The 20,261-nt window shown below is 40.1% G+C and overlaps 2 protein-coding genes across 5 annotated transcripts in view; one reads left to right on the plus strand and one right to left on the minus strand.

The window, feature by feature from the left end:
• The window catches only part of FKBP9 (FKBP prolyl isomerase 9), a 47,881-nt gene extending 41,383 nt beyond the window's left edge, over window positions 1–6,498 (plus strand). The window contains exons 8-10 of the mRNA XM_061198651.1: window positions 197–342; window positions 2,005–2,168; window positions 5,094–6,498. Of these exons, the coding sequence (XP_061054634.1) occupies window positions 197–342; window positions 2,005–2,168; window positions 5,094–5,270 (487 nt within the window). The 3' untranslated portion in view covers window positions 5,271–6,498. The remainder of the gene's footprint in view (window positions 1–196; window positions 343–2,004; window positions 2,169–5,093) is intronic.
• A 3,147-nt stretch (window positions 6,499–9,645) lies between these two features.
• NT5C3A (5'-nucleotidase, cytosolic IIIA) overlaps window positions 9,646–20,261 on the minus strand; it is a 40,753-nt gene continuing 30,137 nt past the window's right edge. For 3 of the 4 annotated variants that reach the window (XM_061198661.1, XM_061198662.1, XM_061198663.1), the window contains 8 exons: window positions 19,097–19,195; window positions 17,706–17,775; window positions 16,658–16,704; window positions 15,409–15,494; window positions 13,848–13,937; window positions 12,520–12,682; window positions 11,717–11,917; window positions 9,646–10,793 (listed from right to left, as the gene is read on the minus strand). In XM_061198661.1, the coding sequence (XP_061054644.1) occupies window positions 10,692–10,793; window positions 11,717–11,917; window positions 12,520–12,682; window positions 13,848–13,937; window positions 15,409–15,494; window positions 16,658–16,704; window positions 17,706–17,775; window positions 19,097–19,195 (858 nt within the window). In that variant the 3' untranslated portion in view covers window positions 9,646–10,691. Of the gene's footprint in view, window positions 10,794–11,716; window positions 11,918–12,519; window positions 12,683–13,847; window positions 13,938–15,408; window positions 15,495–16,657; window positions 16,705–17,705; window positions 17,776–18,397; window positions 18,676–19,096; window positions 19,196–20,261 lie in introns of those variants that run through there. The other variant, XM_061198664.1, reaches the window with a different exon arrangement.

Genomic DNA, 20,261 nt, shown 5'->3' on the forward strand with positions numbered 1-20,261 from the left:
TTGAAGATTACAGGCTGGTTGTTTTGCAGAATGTCCCTCCATGTGGGCTTGTCTGATGTTTCCTTATGATTCCATAGGGGTTCTGTATCTTTGGCAGAAAGATCACAGAAGTGATATGTTCTTCTCAGGAGGACACTCTTAATTAAGTACCAGTGGGTTGATGGCCTAACCGGGGACTCTTCTGTTTCATTTTTAGGTGGAACTTAGGTAAAACGTATAATATTGTTCTGGGATCTGGACAAGTCGTGTTGGGAATGGATATGGGTCTCAGAGAGATGTGCGTCGGGGAGAAACGGACCGTGATCATTCCACCCCACCTGGGCTATGGGGAGGCTGGTGTGGGTGAGTATGCACCAATGTTTTATAAAAGGTGTTTGGGGCACATTCACCATCTGTATTTCGTGCTTATTTAGAACCACAATGTGCTTCTTCCATTTAAAACCCAAAGACTCTGTGGGACTTTTTTTTTTTTCTAATTTATTTTTGGCTGTGTTGGGTCTTCGTTGCTGCGCGTGGGCTTTCTCTAGTTCCAGCGAGTGGGGGCTACTCTTCCTCGTTGCGGTGCGAGGGCTTCTCATTGTGGTGGCTTCTCTTGTTGCAGAGCTCGGGCTCTAGGTGTGCGGGCTTCAGTAGTTGTGGCACGCGGGCTCAGTAGTAATGGCTCTTGGGCTCTAGAGCGCAGGCTCAGTAGTTGTGGTGCACGGGCTTAGTAGCTCCGCGGCACGTGGGATCTTCCCGGACAAGGGCTCAAACCTGTGTCCCCTACATTGGCAGGTGGATTCTTAACCACTGCGCCACCAGGGAAGCCTGGGGACTTTTATTTAAGTATTTAGCATTTTTGTTTCAAGACCCCGTGAATTCGGTGTTAGTGTCACGTTAATAGGATTAAGCAGGGGTTTCTGTGAAATAAACCTTGGCTCTTTAAACCCACATGTGGGAAATGTCCCTGAAAGGGCTTGCCAGGTGATTTCTCTTAGGTGAGCCAGGTGCTTCCTTGGGGAACTGTTTCCCAGGACACTGGAATGCTGAACCTATAAGCTATCCAAGGAGATTTCCTTGTGGAAGAGATTGGTTTCAAGTTCTGGAAATACTGGCATTACGTCGCCCTCAGAGCTGTTACGGTTTACTTCATGATTTTGGCCAAAATGAGCCCTCCTCATGGGGGTGGGTGGGAACCCCTTCTTTTTCAGTTTTTATGCCCCTGCTGTCTGGAGATGGAGGAGATGGGAAGTGCTAACTTATAGAAGTGATAGGCACTTTGGATTTTCTTTTTCAAAATTTTTAAGAAATTGTAAAAGATACTCTCTGCTAATCCCCCCAATCGGAGAAGAAACACTTTAAAAAATATGTTGTATATCCTATACGACCATGCTCCTATGATATAGATTATAGTTATAATATATAATTTAAAATAATGCACATTTATTTATAGTCACATACTTATAAGTTCTTTTGGACCCATACTATATATACTGTTCTAGAATTTGTGTTTACAAATCATATCCTGGATCATGATTTTAAGGCATACTGTATTATTCTTAAAGTTCAGCGGTTAGATTTATTCAAAAGTTCTACCATTGTAGTCTCTGCTAGTGGCTTTTAAACTTTTTTCACCAAGACACACAGTAAGAATTACATTTTATCTCCCAATCTGTATTACACATAAGCATGCAATTTTACCTAATATACATATCCATTTAATTTTATATATAAAATTAAAACTAAGTTTCATAAAACAATACCTATCCTTTCTATGTGCAATGTACTCTGATTTTATTCTATCCCTTAATTTAAAAAAATGTTGGTCACCATTCTCTAAACTGATTTTGAGACTCACTACCCACAGTTTGGAAAAACCACTCGCTGATTGATGCTGAACTTTCTTGCTTTCACAAGAGATGCCTCCATCCATGAGGCAGCTAGAACTGGGGTGGCCGGGGGAGGATGAGAGGGGCGTGCCCTCCGCCTTGTCGCTAACGCCCCGTCCTCCCGTCGCTGCGGCAGATGGAGAAGTGCCCGGCAGTGCTGTGTTGGTGTTTGACATCGAGCTGCTGGAGCTTGTGGCCGGCCTGCCGGAGGGGTACATGTTCATATGGAATGGCGAGGTGTCAGCCAACCTCTTTGAAGAAATTGACAAGGACGGCAATGGAGAAGTCCTCCTGGAAGAGGTAACTGACCTTTTTGAAGGGAAATGGGACCCAAGGAGCTCAGGGAGCTTCACTGGGCCGGGGTACCCACCCTGAATGTGAAGCCTCTCAGAGTGAGGACAGCTGTGCTTGCTTGTGATGCTGGTAACCTGCATGCTCATGTACCAGGCACTTGCACGCACACAGTCTCTAAGTTGAGCTCACAATTCCTCTTTGAAGAGACCGAGGCCCTGAGAGCTTCAGGGCTTGGCTCCAGGTCTCACAGCTCTGGATTCAGCTCTTCATTCCTGGGTGCTCACTGTGGCCTGCACTGTGCTAAGTGTTTTTCACATATATTATCTTGCTTGGCCTTCACAACAGCCTTGTAATCATCCCTATTTTTCAGAAGAAGCAGCTGTGCACAGAGAAGGTAAATGACTTCCCCAAGGTTGCACAGCCATCCAGCGGTTTGTACACATCCCCATCTGGAGCATCTAGATCCTGTGTTGTTTCTCCTGCATGAGACACCCCTTTGTGGAACTGGGCAATAGAGTCCTCTGTCTTGTCACAGCCCCAGGGAATTCCAGCTCTCCGCCTGTTCCACGTCTGCTTTTTCAAGGACATGGCTCCAGCCTTCTCCCCTTTCTCTCTTCTGTCATCAACATTTCCCCAGCTACTGGATCGTTCACATTAGCCCGAGAACATGCTGCTGTTTTCCCTTCTCTTAATGCATCTTTCCATTTCTTTTATGCCTTTGCTCCCTTTACAGCAAAAACCTCAAAAGAGTTGTCTGTCCTCCCTGCCTCCAGTTCCTTTCCTTGTAATCCATTTCACACCCACTCCTGTTGGGTTTTTATCCCTCCACGCCACTGAACCTGGTCTCGCTAAGGCGCTGAACCTTACTTACTCTTACTTCAGCACAGCTGTCTCCTTTTTGAGACGTCTTCTTTCCCTGGCTTCCACAGCACAGTTTCTCTGTGTTCCTTCTCCCTCACTGGTAGCTCCTTCTCAGGAGTCTTCTTCCTGGGCTCTTCAGGGTGGAGGGCCCCAGGCTAAGTCCTGAACTTGAGCTCTTCTCCCCCTTTATGTCACTCCCTTGGTGGTCTCCTCCAGTCCCATGGCTTTACCATCCTTGTCCTGTGACTTCCAGATGGGCAGCTCCAGGCCCATCTTCTCTCCACTTCACACTCAGGTATCCAACTGCCCACTTGATATCTTCATTTATTGAACCCCCAATATCCACCCCCCCGAACTTGCTTCACCCAAAGCCTTCCCCATCTCATTCGATGGCATCGCTTTCCTTCCAGTTGCTCAGGTGAGAGCACTCAGTCATCTCTGACTCCTCTCCTCCTCTCACAGGCTAGAATAAATCCATCAGGAAATTATTCTAGCTCTGTCTTGAAAATATATCCAGAACCTGACCACTTCTCATCACCTCTGCTCCATGGCATCTCAGTCCAGTGCCCACCACCTCCCGCTTGGACCTCTGCGAAGGTCTTCTTGCTCTCACCCTTGCCCCTCACAGCAGCCAGAGGGATCCTTCTAAAACATAAGTCAGAGCATGGCCTGCTTCATCTCAGAACCCTGCAGAAGCCTCCTGTTGGGCTGCATCCCGCAGGCCTGAAAGCCTTGTAGTTGCCCAGCCTTGAGACTGAAGAAAGAGCCTAGAGACAGCGACAGAGACATCAACAACTTATTGGACAGGGGTATCATACAAGTCTGCAGCAAAAGGTCCTGGAGCTATCCCCCGGCACTGTGTATGGCAGACAGGAGGCAGGACATAACAGGAATCTTCGCTACCTGGGGGAGAAGGAGGCCACCATTTATAGGGGAATTGACGTCAGGTTGGCTTATCAGTTACCAGGGAAACCAGCAGCTGGGGCATGTCCCTCACAGCCCCTCAGGTTAATGACCATCACGAGGGCAGAGGTTTCCCTTTACTAAACTAGCAGGTGGAGCCATTCTGGCCTAAGGATTAGAACAATCACTAGCTGGGGCAGGGGGCAAGCACATTCTTGTGAGTAGGGTGTAGGTGAAGCAGGGACTAGTCAAACAGGGGATGTACAAAGACAAGAGAACAGCCATCTTGAGTGGCCTGACCATACATCCCCCTATTTCCAGTCCTTGCGGTGGCCCACAAAGGCCCTACAAAGGCCCTCCACCACCTGCTCACTGTAACCTCCTCTCCAACGACTCTCCCTTTGCTGTCCTGTAAACACACCGGGCATGTGTCCACCCCGGGCCTTTTTACCAGCTGTTCTCAGCTCAGAAGACACTTCCCCTAGATAACTGTTGGGCGTGTTCCCTCACTTCCTTCAAGCCTTTGCACAAGACTCTCTTTAGCATTCAGGGTTTTACCCTGACCACCAAATTGATACTTCAACCCGTTCCCCTAACTGCACTCTGGATCTTCCTTACTTGGCTCTACTTTTTCATTTTTCTGGAGCATTTTACTTTCTAAGTTAACATGTAGTTTACTTACTTTTTAAATGTTCCTTTTTAATCGTGTATCTTGTCCACTAGCATATGCTAGAATTGCAAGGGCAGGATGTTTTGCTTGTTTATTGATATATCTCCAGGGTCTAGGATGGTGCTTAGCACACAGTAGATGATAAGTTTTTATTGTATGAATGAATGAATGAATGAATGAATTCTTAGAGGTGAGGGTGGTTAGGTGATTGGCCTTTGGTGGAAAACTAAGTGTTGATTTGGGGAAAAGGGATAGTTCCAGTGGCTGCTGTGTATTGGCTGCCTGGGACCTAAGGGCTCCTGGAGTCATTTTGGCAGGGGTTTTTTAACCTGCATCTGGAGGAAAAAACCCGGGTCGTGTAGCTCAGAAGAGTTTGTCTGTTCTGCTGGCTCAGACTCAAATTCCAGCGCCATCGCCCTTGGGCTGCTCTGTTCAGGCTCCAGCTTGGTGTTCTCAGCTGCTGTATCTCATGGTCTGTCCTGCCCCTTTCTCTCCAGTTCTCAGAGTACATTCATGCCCAGGTGGCATCTGGCAAAGGGAAACTTGCCCCTGGATTCGATGCTGAGATGATTGTGAAGAATATGTTCACCAACCAGGACCGGAATGGAGATGGGAAGGTCACAGCTGAGGAATTTAAACTCAAAGACCAGGAGGCAAAACACGACGAACTCTAAACCTGATATGAGCCACTTGTGTGATGCCAAGCCCCCTGTTGTGGCAGAATGTGCAGTGAGGGTGCGAGGGTCTCTCAGAAGGGGAATCGTCAGCAAGTAGTAGGTGGGTCATATAGTACCTGGGACATACATCGGGGTGGGTTGATACACATGGTGAGAATTCTAGGCTGATGCCGGTGATACTAGAAAAATCAGTGCGGGTGCCTTAGCATGGGTTGTATAGAATATTGAAAATGCTGCATTGTCAGCAGTTGTTTTGTGAGCCTTCTGGGTAGTTTTGTTATTAAAGGGAAATAGTGTCATACAGAAGTTATAATCATCTTGGAGGGAACAGAAGAAAATGTGTCTAGGATATTTACATAAAGAGGATTAAAAATGTTTTTAACTTGCTGGTGTTGTAAAATTATTCTCCAGATGGCTAGAAGAGACAGAGGGCATACCCCAGCAGGATTCCCAGACAGCCCCAGAAAAGTTTTCCCAGTGGCCCGTATGGGCCCTGGTAATGCCCAACCTCCACCGTGCCTCTACTCACACACACACACACGCACACACACACACACACACACAGGTGTGCTCTTCTAGTTCATCATACCCCACCTCACTGTGGTCCTCCTATTGGCTAGGTAACTTGGAGGTTAAAAAGAAAATCAGTGGACCAAACAAAAGGCATCTTGGACCATGAGTAGAGAATTTGATTCTGCATTTGTCACATAAGATTATCTTCTTCACTCTTGCTTATTCCCATCACTCTATCCCATAGCACCCTCTCTTCTCACCCTGAATCCTTTGATCAGATATAGATACATGTAGGGCTGGTGGCTAAGCCTAGCTCCAGGGTATCTCACTGTGGCCAAGATGGAAATGTCATCCCAACAGGTGAGCATAGACAAAGTGACATATTTCTGCCTCTCATTTGTGTCCTAGAGAGGGAGGTGCCCTAAGGCCTGGGAGCCTCTCTCTGCATAGGAGAAGGACACTGTACCTGCTGGCCTGTCCCCATGTTATGCAGTAACCACCTTGCTGCCTCATGTCCTTTGTTCCCAAGTGGTGGTGGCACTCACCCTGCAGTAACCAATGATTTTCCTTTTGAAACAGCTTTGTTTTACTAATTTAAACTATTCTGTACTGATGTAGCCCTGAGATAGATAGTTCCTGAAAATGCTGTGCACTCATTCAATGGAATAAATGTTGGAAGATGACTTTTTCATAAATAAAATATTGAATTATATCATCAGGTTTTGTGGTGTTTTATTTGAAGTCTCATTTTTCCCATGAGAATACACCATGCCATCAGAATCCCCTTGATAAAAACTCAGCAGGACTGAATTGGAAGAAGTGGAAGATTGCTGTACGGTATATGGGGGAATGTATCAGTCAGAGTCCTGGCTGGAAACATACCCTCACGTGGGACTTCTGAAGAGAAGCTAATGAAAGTACTCTTTACAGAAGCGTGGGCAGGGCTCAGGGGGCCCAGTAAGGATGTCGAGGTACCCATGACTGCTGTTGGCCAATGACAGTAGGAAGCTGTTCCACCCTTGGGCCTGAAGGGTCCAGGGGAGCCTGGGTGGGGCTGCCTGGTAGGAGCGGGTGGAGGGATGCAGCCACGCCCAGAGCTGCGGCTGGCAGTGGAGCAGAGTACTGAGGGAGGAAACACCCATCCTCTCTGTCCTGCCACTGGCTCCCATTAGCTGAAGCCAACCCGAAGCCAGAGGACAAGGAGCTCAGGGGCTGGTGTTCTCAGGGATCAGTGTTTTGGGGTGCAGAGGAAGGTGGAGAATGACCGGTTGGGGTTGGGTTGGGAGCAAATGGAGAATAACTGGCACATGTATAGGGAAAAAACTATACATATATGGCTTTCTAAAGAGCAAATGTTCTGGTTTACTCTTTGCAGAAGCAACTTCAGGGACTCTGTGTGCTTTTGGGAGGGGAAGGAGGTGCCCATGGCCTTCCTGGCTGTTCCCGAACCCTCTTCTACGGTGCACACAGTCACTCAGCCTTTTCATTTAACAGAATTCCTTAAGTGCACTAGATGCGTTTATGATCTGCTAAACTGAACTGCTCTTTGGAATGCATTTGACCTGTAGCACTTCATTACGCTTACGTATCTTCATGAAGATAAACATCCTGTGCTTGTTCTCTAACCTAGATCTTTAGTTGGTCCTGTTTGAATATCTTCACTGGCTGTTTTCTATAGTGGTGGAGACAGGTTGGCTGAATAAAAAATAAGTTTCTCTAGGGAAATTAAGGACTGTGGGCCTTAGAGCTTCAAGAATGGAGGGTAACTTTAGCTTGTATTTGTTTTTGTATTTAAACTGCCTACCTGACTGCTGAGCTGGAACACTGGTCTTTTCTGGCCTTCAGACTCAGACTGAAGTCTTGGCTCTTCTTGGGTCTCTGTCCTGCAGGCTTTTGTTGTTCAGCTTTACTGAGGTATAATTAACAAAACTGTAAGACATTTCAAGTGTATGTGATGACTTGACATAAATGTACACTGTGAAAGGATTCCCCCATCTACTTAAAAACACATACATCACCCATCACCTTTTTTTTTGAGAACGTTTAAGTTCTACTCTTAGCAAATTTCAGCTATATGATAGCGTTATCAACTATAGTCACCATGTTATACATCAGATCCACAGACCTTATTTATCTTATAGCTGAAAGTCTGTATCCTTTTTTGTATTTCCCCCACCCTCTAGGCCCTGGTAACCACTTTTTTACTGTTTCTATGACTTCAACTTATTATTTTTTGATTCCACATATAAGTGATACCATGCAGTATTTATCTTTCTAAACCTTTGGCTTGAGTACTGCCTGGCACTTCCATTCTTTCCGTTGCTAAGGGAACGTATGCATTTTGTTAGGGAAGTTGGCCTGACTGCAAGATTATACATAGGCACTTCAATATCTTAGGTTTCTAGGAACAGAGTTGCTTTCTTTGAAGGCTTCTTCCCTTGGATATCTTAGGGTCTGGAGTCTTTTTATAAAATAAGAATACTGCTCTCAATTATTTATTGCTAGTTGCAGATATTATTAAAATAGTGTTTGATTCTGTGTGGTCATCCTTAATGTTGGAATTTCAATAGGTCATGGGAATTCCTTCCAGCTTACAGTGGCCATATTTAAATCTCACTGAAATGCAGACAACATCCAGATTTATAGTTGCCAAAATTTCTCCTCTGAGCTCTAATCTGCCTATGGTATCTTCTCCTGTATATCTCACAGGCATCTCAAACTGTGTGTTCAAAATAGAATGTATATTCCCACTCCCTTCCCAGCACCTTCCATCCAAGCCTGTTCTCCTCTCTCATTCTTTTGCACCCATTCGCTCAAACCAGACACCTGGGGTCACCCTATTCTCTCACCCCACATGTTTAATCCAACAGCAAGTTTTGCCATTTCTGAACTGGTAATGGCTAGAAGAGGCTGTAGAGACTGCTCTCATGGCTTTCATTTTAAAGGGAGGTGACTGACCTATAGTCTTAGTAAAGGACTGAGCAATGACTAGAATGCAGGTCATAACTTCAGTATTCTTTACACTTACACCATGCAGTGTGCTTATTTGTGGAAGCATATTATAAATCCTTTGGAAAATAGCCAATATGGCAAGCTCTAATAGCAAATACAGGAGTAAAGAACTCTCATTAGATAAGGGATTCCCAACTTTTTCTACGTGAAAAAGTCCTCCAGGTAATTGATACTCCCATGCCATGCTATCTGCTTTAAAGCAAGAAGCTTGGTATTGAGTTCCATTCTGGAAATACCCAAGCAGGGAACAGTCTACTTTGTGCCACCGAGTACTTTGCTTCACTGTTTATTATAAAAAGGAGAAGTAGTGATGGAAGATAAGGATGGGCTGCAGGAAAAAGGTTTGCATCACAAGACCTTGCCTCCCTACCATATTCGACTGGACTAGAGATTACTGACCACACTAGATGTCCAGAACCAGCTGGATCATGCTTTGTCTGTATCATAGCTCACATGCGAAGAAAACCAATTAGTTGCTCATAGACTCTGCAGTTCAAGGGCTAGAGTCAGGGTCAAATTTATCACAATGGTGGGCTTCCCTGGTGGCGCAGTGGTTGAGAATCTGCCTGCCAATGCAGGGGACACGGGTTCGAGCCCTGGTCCGAGAAGATCCCACATGCCGCGGAGCAACGAAGCCCGTGCGCCACAACTACTGAGCCTGCGCTCTACAGCCCGTGAGCCATAACTACTGAAGCCCGTGAGCCTAGAGCCCGTGCTCCACAACAAGAGAAGCCACCGCAATGAGAAGCCTGCGCACCGCAACAAAGGGTAGCCCCTGCTCATCGCAACTAGAGAAAGCCCGCACGCAGCAACGAAGATCCAACACAGCCAAAAATAAATAAATAAATTTATTTAAAAAAAAAATTTTATCACAATGGCAAGTCTAAGCCTTGTGTAAACCATTATGGGGCAACCAAAACTCAGAATGGGAAGTCAGACTGCATAGAGAAATGTCAGTTCCTAACCCTGAAGTACTCTGTTTTAGTCATCATGAGACCCAGCTACATTTTGTTTTCTGCCTATGGCTATTTCTGAAACGCTTAGACTTTCAATATAGTACCTTCTTTTACTAATATTTTCAATGGGGGAAAACAATTTTCCTACGCCCCAGTATTTTCTGAAGGACAGATTAAATTTTCTCTGCAAAAATCTTTTTATTTTTATAGTGTGTAAATCTGAAAATAATCTAAATAGCCACTATGACAAGGACATTAGGATTCATACATCACACACAAAAACATGGCAGGTTCTGTTAAATGAATAATAATAGTCTTGACAGAATTAAAAAGGCTTTTCATTTCATTTTTATCATCAGTGCTTCAATATAGAACATTCTGTAATGATTAGTGGCATGTAGATACCAATAGATTTTTTTTCAAACATCAAGTGCCAATATTTTTTGGTAAATATAGATTTTCACCAAACAAAATAACCAAACATAACACAATTTTAGGAGATGGTTAATCCATCAGCATAATTCACCCAAATTATAAAAATGACAACACTTAAAATCATGCACATTATTTCACCATTTCATAAAACTTTTTAAACGTCTACAAACTTTCCCAATGTAAAAAGACTTCTCAAAAATGTCATAATAACATTAAGCTACAAAATTCACTATGGAAATGTAGGGAGTTATTCTTCAAATTTTTGCTCTAAGTTTTTTTTTAATCTGTTAAAAAATATAGTGAGGAGTGTGTTGAGAGAGATGGAGAAAAAGGAGCTTCCACTTGATGGATTCAATAAATCTGAAAATACTTCAGCAATATAGAGGAAAAACTTCAAGATCAAGAATATATTATAAATAAAATCTTTTAACAAGATGAACAGATGAGCAGCTCTTGCATCAGTTGCACCCACAGGTGAGAGGTCTTCTTGAAGAATGCTTGTTTATAGAATCTTCTGTAAGATAGAGTTGGCTACATCCAATGATTCATCTTTTACTAGAACAATATCATAAGAGTCCATGTACTTTTCTAAAAGCTCATCCACCTAATCAACAACCAAAAAAATCACAAAAATTAAATTAATATGCAGGGGGGAGAAGTAAATAATCTCAGTGTAAATCTCACTGCTATGTTAAATCTTCTGGGTAAAATGTTGTAAATTAATTTGCTTTCATAAAACCTTTGAAATGAAGAAATACTTTCAAAATTTTAAAACTCATTGACATAGGAAGTTTCCCATATGGTGGCTTTTCTTCTGAAATGATTTCTCTCTAGCCCAGTGGTTCTCAACTGGGGAGACAGTGCCCAAGGAACATTTGGCCATGTCTAGAGACATTTTTGATTCTCAACTAGGGAATGATATGGGCTTCTAGTGGGGAGAGGCCAGAGACGCCTCATTTAGAATGTACACTCTCCCTCCCCGCCAATACCTATAGCATGCATATGTGCATACCAACTCCCTTAATCATCACCAAAGTAAAGGGATAAAGAGAAATCAAAATGTCTCTAAAATAACTGGGGCTTCCCTGGTGATGCAATGGTTAAGAATCTGCCTGCCAACGCAGGGGACACGGTTTTGGGCCCTGGTCTGGGAGGATCCCACATGCCGCGGAGCAACTAGGTCCGTGCGCCATAACTACTGAGCCTGCAAGCCACAACTACTGAGCCCACGTGCCACGGCTGCTGAAGTCCGCGCGCCTGGAGCCTGTGCTCCACAACAAGAGAAGCCACCGCAATGAGAGGCCCGTGCAGTGCAACGGGGAGTGGCTCCTGCTCGCCGAACTAGAGGGCCCGTGCGCAGCAACGAGGGCCCAGCACAGCCAAAAATAAATAAATTAAATAAATAAATTTTAAAAAAAAGTCTCTAAAATAACTACTTTCTCAGGCACCTTTGGTAACAATTGTCTATAAAGTTTCATCCTAATTTTTTTTTTCCTAAAGAAAATTAAATGACATCTATATACTTACTCTATCATTTAGATATCCAATTTTCAGAATGTGTTCAACATTGCCTACTCCATCTGCCATTTTTAAGTCCCCTTGGGAGTCTCCCAGCAGAATTATGTTGCTATTGTTTTTTAGTTGATTGAAATATTCCGTATTCTTCAAGGATCCATCATCTTTGTTAAACACATGAATTAGTTCTCCTTTAAATCCTCTGAGCAGCCCCTGTTAAAAATATAAATCCTCTGAAACAATAGGTTCTGCAAGTTCTACTTGTTGTATTTTTACATTCATGATAGGTAAGAAGGGCTCTGAGAAGTTAATGACTTCCTAGAGACCACTTTAAATGCATTGAAAACCATTGAAAAACCACTGAAAACCACTGAAAGCACAATGCTTTGAAAACCCAATTTTTACTTTTCATTTGTTTCCCAACCAAAAGGTCTCATTTTATGTATATCATAATATATTGTCTTTCTTAGAACTCATTCAAATAACGTCAGTTCTAATTCACTTTTTTTCCCTATCTATGGATATTAAGTGTTCAGAATTGCTGCATTAAATTACTTTAAAAGAAGTTTTACTAATTTTATTATTAGTCTGCAGCTTCAGAAACAGAAGAAGGGTATATTATTATTTTTTGGTATATTATTTTTAAAACATGGATATAGATATAACCCTGGGAGAGATGATGATTTCCAGAGCAGGCCTATCAACTTGGCCTAATTTAATGAATATACATTAAATAATAAATTAAAATGCATTTACACGATTAAAATATTTTCTGATACTAAAATTAATCATGAAGAATGATTTGCTATTCTTACATTGTCATCAAAATCCATGAAGTTGGACAATACTTTGACATTTGGATAATAAACACCAGCTTGACGGATAACCTCCTCTAGTATATCACCGATACCAGCTGAGAATATGAACACAGGAATACTGTATTGTTGCAGCTTATCAAAGAAATTCTCATATCCGTCCCTGTAAGATGGAGGTAAGAAGTGAGTGTTAAAGAGCAAGGTATATCTCCTTTTCACCTAGAAATTATAAAAGCTAAATATTTCTACTTGATTCTATGGCTCATTTATATTCTCATTTCAAAATACTGCCCAAGAGGGCTGTTACTGTTGTCTATGACACTACTGCAAGTTTTTCAAACTGGTTAGCTTTTTATCCTCCTTTCAATAAATTCTAACAGTACAAATTAGATGATTTTAGACTTGCACTGAATATGGATATAAACCTACAGTTCAGAATGTATATCATTTTACAGCAAATAATTGAAGCACACCTTGAAAAACCCACAAAAGGTGAGCTGGAAGACCTCCTGCTTGTCATCTTGCTCATCTACTCCTTATTGTAAGAAAAGCAGAGTGGTGTATTCTCTTTACATCTGGCATCTCTCTTACCTAAGATCTGGCAGCCATAGGTAATGTCTTGATCTTAAAATCAAAACTCATTTTACTCTTAATGGACTATAGGTTAAGCTGCCTACAAAGGAATGAAATACTTACTAGCTGTCCTCACACTCTTTCTGACAATTTAATGCTTTGCTCCTTAGAAGCAGATCACCTTAAAATGTAGCATCATCAAAAAAAAAAAAAAAAAGAGAAAAAAAGAAATAGCATCATCATATTCACCTAATGAGTTGAAAAATTTAAAAGGTGGTAAACAGTACTGAAAATAAGCTTAAAAATGTTTATATATTATAATTCATATATTACAAATATTTTTATTATCTGCTAAAACATATTTGCCTTTCCTAGAGACAGTAGTTTTCAAGGGGAGTTTGAGAATTCAGAAGGCAGATCATGTAACAGAAACAGACTCATGAGCTTAAAATCCTTTTCAAGTTGATTTATAAACATTCCTTTCATATTTCATGTCTTTCAAAAGTATTTTGCTAAAATATTTCAAAATGGTCTTGGTTTCGTAAATTTTTAAGTTAGTCTTGAAATTATCTAATATGTCATTCTACGTTCGTTATCTCACCACTGTTTTATGATAGGTGGCATATTTTGGATATGTTTTTATATGTGATATTTTATAGATTATTTTAATAAAAAACCACACTTGAATACATATATAACAACAGTTCAAGTCTGTAGACAATTAACAACAACAAAAAAACACCCGAGAAACTTACTTGAGCATAATGTCAGATTCTTCCACAATTTCTTTAAGTTTGGCTTTTGGTAAAGCCTGTTCAACAAGCAAACCATGTGATTTAGTATACCTGGAAAGTATAAAGAGAATATCAATTACCAAAGAAAAAGAGAATATCAATTAAAGCAAATTAAGACTATTATCTTTATTAAAAAGCATTCTTCAGTATGAGAAAATGAGTATTTCATTCATCATAATTTTGAATTTAAATTTTAGAGATTTAAATTCATCACTAATGAATGTATACCCCATGTGTCTCAAAATGTGATACGCACGTTCTTACTGTATTTCCCAGTTCTCAAAGTCTGGTTTAATTTAAATGTGTTAATAAGATAATGAAAGGATACAAGGTGTAACTCTTTCCTCAGTCTACAGATAAAACTGAATTGAAGCTAGGGAGGCACAATCATTTCTCTGATTGCAGGGAGAATTAGAGCTAAGCCATTTTTCCCCACCTGTTTGTGGTCTGAATTTTCATGAAGAGCCGAAGTACTGAAGATGTTGCCTAGTGAGCCAGAGAAAATTCTTGCTATGGAAATTTTTATATATAGGTGCTTTGTAATTACATAAAACCACCTATAATTATAGCATCTCAGTATAATAGGCCTTTAGAACCTCTCTAGCTGATATCTAAAAATCCACCTATAATGTTCCTAAGTGACCCTCCTCTCTGAGTCAGCTCCCATCATGTTAGTGAGCTCACTCTCCCAGGGAAGTTTATACCATTGCTAGAAAATTCTAATTGCTGGACAGTCCTTTCTTTCATCATGTTGAAATCAGTTGGCTTAAGCCTTCCAAGTCTAGTTCTGTTTCGAGAGGCACGTAGAGTAAGTCTAACCTCTTTTCAGTGTTTCATACCATAAACACTAATTAAGTGTGCAATGTATTCAGGTTAGGTAATGGGATAATGAAAACCAGTAACATCATTCCTAGTCTTCTGAGACTAAAACCACAAGTTGTTGCTTCTCAAATCAAAGCATCCTCTCTATTCCTTGAAACCTTCCTCAAATGGGATGGCTCCAATTCCTGTGGTTATCTTAGTGGACTCCTTTGACACAGACTAAGTTTGTCAACATTTCTCTTAATAGCGTTCTCCCAGGACTCAACACAATGCTTTCACTGTGGTCTGCTTGGAATGCTGCATTTTGATTAATGCGACCAATATCAGAGGATCATTTCTCAGTAACTATGTCACCTGCTGGCTCCAACTAAATTCAGAGTCAACTTAAATCCTAATTCTTTTTCTTTATACATTCAGCCACATCTGTCCATATACTTTAAAAAAATTTTTTCTTTTTAATTTAAGGCTTGAGTGCAGGATTTAAATTTATTCCCACTGATCTTCATATTAACAAAACAAATTCTAGACTGTTGCAGTGATTAGAGAATTAGAGTTCATTTTGTCACATTTAATCACTGTTCTAACTCACTGGATAATCTATGAATCTATGAATTTATATACAGTACAGGGGAAAACCATTAGTTGTAACTATAATGTTATTTTATATTTTTAACCCTCCCATCACCCAATACACACTTACCACTCTACTATATAAGGGTACTTCTCTTCTACAGTAAGAACAGGATCAATTTCAATAGCATAATATTTTTCCTTTAGTTGCAGTAACTAGAAATAAGTGAATAACAATCATTAAGACTACAGAGTTGTCATTAAGCTGCTTAGTTTTACAGAAAGCAAAACAATGTAAGCAAGTGTTTTCCACAAACTGCTTTATATGGTAATGATTAGATCATGCCTAGCTAATGCATAGATCCACTGAAGACATCTTTGTTCAGCTTAGTTTACATGTAACTAAATATACCTGCAAAAAGTTACCTTGCTTTTTCGGGGGCTTCCCTGGTGGCGCAGTGGTTAAGAATCTGCCTGCCAATGCAGGGGACACAGGTTCGAGCCCTGGTCTGGGAAGATCCCACATATTGCAGAGCAATAAGCCCGTGCACCACAACTACTGAGCCTGTGTGCCACAGCTACTGAAGTCCGTGTGCCTGAAGCCACTGCAATGAGAAGCCCGCGCACCGCAACAAAGAGTAGCCCCCGCAACTAGAGAAAGCCCAAGTGCAGCAGCTAAGACTCAACATAGCCAAAAATAAATAAATAAAATAAATAAACTAAAAAAAAAAGTTACCTTGCTTTTTTAAAGTACTTTCAGGTCAGTAATTCAGTGAAACCAGTAATCAAATTATCACTACCAAAAAACTCTTGTTCTCCTATGAAAGTATTCAATTTGACTAATATTTGGAGTCTTACTTGTTAAAATAGACACAGATAGACACTTACTCAAGGAAGTAGAGAACTGAGCCAGTTTCCTGATCAATTTAAGGGGATAAAATACATAAAACCACAGTACATTTTTTTGGCTGCAAGGCTTGTGGGATCTTAGTTCCCCGACCAGAGATCAAACCTGTGCCCCCTGCATTGGAAGCTCGGAATCCCAACCACTGGACGGCCAGGGAATTCCCGTCACAGTATTTTTGTTTTAATTCTCCAGTTAATATAAGGACACCAGAATATTTTGGTAATCTATTAAAAGTTTCTCATGTAAGTTTTATTGTTATTGTTAAAAAGTAACTGTTAATTTTTTCATTAAAATAAGTTGGGAGCACATAGTCCATACAATAAACCTAAGATCTATTGAGTGTTTACTATGCGCCAGATATGGCTATAAGCACTTTGCAACCATTCTTGTTTGTATGAATGAACCTGAAAATACTCTCAGCAAAAAGGGTAATGAAGTCTTTGAGTAACTCTGGATTATAGTTAGTGTTTACCTTTTCTCGACATTCATCTGTAATTAGCTTACAGTTGTCAATGACATCTAAAGAAAGAAAGCAAACTAGGCATTAAAAAAAATACTCTGAACTATATTCAATATCCTGGGATAAACCATAATGGAAAATAATATAAAAAAGAATGTATATATATGTATAACTGAGTCACTTTGCTGTACAACAGAAATTAACTCAACACTGTAAATCAACTATACTTCAATTAAAAAATAAATTTAAAAAAAAGAAAAGAAATACTCTGATGCTACTAGTACTATAAATAACTTATTACTTTTAACTTAAATGCCAAGTCAAGTAGCATGGTCATTACAACTTTTGGTGTTAGTGCTGTAATTCACATGGCATTCCTAGAGAATCTAATGGTTTTAAAATCTAAACCGTGGATCTAAAGCTTTTTTCCTACATTTGGGATTACTTGATTAGAAATTCTCCAGAGAGGAATTACTGGGCCAAAGGGTACAATTTTTAGTAGTTTTAAAAAATAAATTATCAATGATTTCTCAAATTACACATGTTCCAACAGTTAGTGAGAGGGCTTATATCAGGTTGAAGAGTATTATTTTAAAAACTCACTGCCAAGTTTGGAAAACAAAAAAGGTATATTATCCTAGCAACAGACTTTAACTGGATATTTATTTAGTAACTCACTCTTTTACTTAGTTTATCAATGATACAAAAATTTAGTAACATTCTTAGAAAACACAAAGCATTTGATAAATCTGTTTCTTTAGGCTAATTCAAAGTTTAAATTCATTTAAATATTTCCTGAATAATAAATAGACCACATTTGGAGAGAAAAATTTCAGAAGTCTTCATTCCTCTTGCAACCAAAACCATACAGGAAAATAGCCATTTATGTAACATGGGGAAAACAAATCCTAAAAATATAATAATAAAATAATAAGGCTCCCTCACTTTCAATGTCCAAAAAGAAGAAAAAACCCCAAGCAATCTCATAGATAATACAGGTAGAAAAGGAACTTAAAATAATGATTACTTTCATAAATTTGTTTATGAATGCCACACTTACTATGACATGATGGGCATCTTTTCCCTCTGTAGGAAAATCGACTCAGTGTCATATCAAAGTCTGTTATTATCTGTAAGAAAAGGGAAAAAGGCATTATGAAATTACAGCCACCAAGGCCAGACACTTAATGCACATTTCCTAGAGGCATGAGACTGTGTTCCGTCCCTGCCCTCCACCGTAGGTTATTCAGTCTACACTGAGATTTCTAATGCAGTTCATATATCAAGTCCTGAGAATTTCCTTAACTACAAGGTGAACCTTAAGTGCCCCAGCACTGTCGCCAAATAAAATCTGACTAATCGGTATAGGAATTTGCAACTGCAGGTAATATGGTTACTATTCCTGACAGCAATAAAACATTGCACAATTTCAACCTACTTGGTCAATGTACAAAAATGCAGTGGAAGCAAACTACATGAAGCTTTACGTTATTGGAACTGTTACATTCTTGAGTTAACTTGTCTATTTAGGTAAACTCTACCAATGAATGAATGATACGTAGCAGCAGTTTACCAACTCTTGAAACTTAGGAGACTGGGCTAAATATTTTTTCAGAAATGTTTAAAAAAAGGAATAAGTTTTTACTGAATATCCAGACTGTTGATTTAATTTACATGTAAAACATTCCTTTAAAAAAAAGGAAAGAATTAAAAAAAAAAAGTTATCTATCTCCTAATAAAGTTACATCTTACTTTGAACTACTAAGATTTATTTTATTAAAAAAATTTTTTTTGGCTGTGGTGGGTCTTCGTTGCTGCACGCAGGCTTTCTCTAGTTGCGGCACGTGGAATACTCTTCATTGCGGTGCGCGGCCTTCTCATTGCGGTGACTTCTCTTGTTGTGTAGCACGGGCTCTAGGGCGTGCAGGCTTTAGTAGTTGCGGTGCGCGGGCTCAGTAGTTGTGGCGCACGGGCTTAGCTGCTCTGCAGCATGTGGGATCTTCCCGGACCAGGGCTCGAACCCGTGTCCCCTGCATTGGCAGGCAGATTCTTAACCACTGTGCCACCAGGAAAGTCCTGAACTACTATGATTAATTAAATTAAAAGAACAACTTGAAACTGTACACATTTTAAAGAATATTATATTATTAATATTAATATTTTACTTAAGATGGTTTAATACTTACGCACAGCACTAGTTAGCTTAGCACTTAATATTAAAGAAAAGCTAAATTTATCTCAAGGTTACTAATTGTTTGTTTCCAGTGGGTCATTCTGTGTATTTTAGACCAATTCTAGATATAACTCTTAGATTTTACATTCCAAAAGGATAGGCGAAGCTTGCTATCTAAACTTTCTTTACTTAGATTGTAGCAACACATAGGATGAATGAGTCTGCTTGAACATTAAAAATAAAGGTTTAATACTAAAGGCTTCTTGATAATTATTCACCTGAAGTTTGGCAGCTCCTCCTTTGATAAGACCACAGATAATTTCTTCTACTCTTGTAGGGTTCTTGATGTGAACTGAATTTTTCTGGAATTCTGGCATCTAAAAATCAAAGAAATTAATTAACTATTTTTAATTCCTTTTTCCCCAGGTTCCTTTGATACTAAGCAGAATAATATAAAAAGCTTATATTATTTAAAGATGTAAAAATGTTGGGGCATTATTTTTAAAAAAGCAAACCACCATATCAAGTTGCCATTTATTTATACAAAAAATTTTAAAGCACATCAGTAGTTTCCATCTAGAAGATTAAGGCAAAACTACATTTGTAATACATTATCAGAAAATGCAATTTTTCTAATTATAAAAGTCATGCATGTTTACCACAGAAAAAACCGAAGTATAAAAAAGAGATAAAAATTGCCTGGAATTCTACTGCCCAAAGATAAACAAGTAAACATTTTAATCAATTTTCCATTATTTTCATTTTTATGATTGCAATCATGTATGTATATGCACATAATTTATCTCATTCTCATTACATACTTTTGCACCTGGCTTTTTTTTTTTTTAAAGTAAATACCTTAGTTTTAACAGTACTTTAAAAAAAAAATGCATTCTTTTTTTAAAAAATTTATTTTATTTATTTATTTTTGGCTGTGTTGGGTCCTCGTTGCTGTGTGCGGGCTTTCTCTAGTTGAGGTGAGCGGGGGCTACTCTTCGATGCGGTGCGCGGTCTTCTCACTGCGGTGGCTTCCCTTTTGCGGAGCACGGGCTCTAGGCACGCAGGCTTCAGTAGTTGTGGCACGTGGGCTCAGTAGTTGTGGCTTGTGGGCTCTAGAGCACAGGCTCAGTAGTTGTAGCACACGGGCTTAGTTTGCTCTGCAGCATGTGGGAATCTCCCTGGACCAGGGCTTGAACCCGTGTCCCCTGCATTGGCAGGCGGATTCTTAACAACTGCGCCACCAGGGAAGTCCTTGCATCTGGCTTTTTGAAATTAATATTAATGTATTTAATTTGAAAAGTTGCTTCAAGATCTTTGCTTCTTTATTGTACTATATCCCCCAAAACTTCATTGTTCTTGGCATAAATTTTACAATGGATTTATTTCAAGTTAAGACCCTACTAGGTATTAGACCACCTGGGCTTAGAAGCTGCCACTAGGCTG

The sequence above is a fragment of the Eubalaena glacialis genome, chromosome 8, assembly GCF_028564815.1.
Source record: "Eubalaena glacialis isolate mEubGla1 chromosome 8, mEubGla1.1.hap2.+ XY, whole genome shotgun sequence".
NCBI lineage: Eukaryota > Metazoa > Chordata > Mammalia > Artiodactyla > Balaenidae > Eubalaena > Eubalaena glacialis.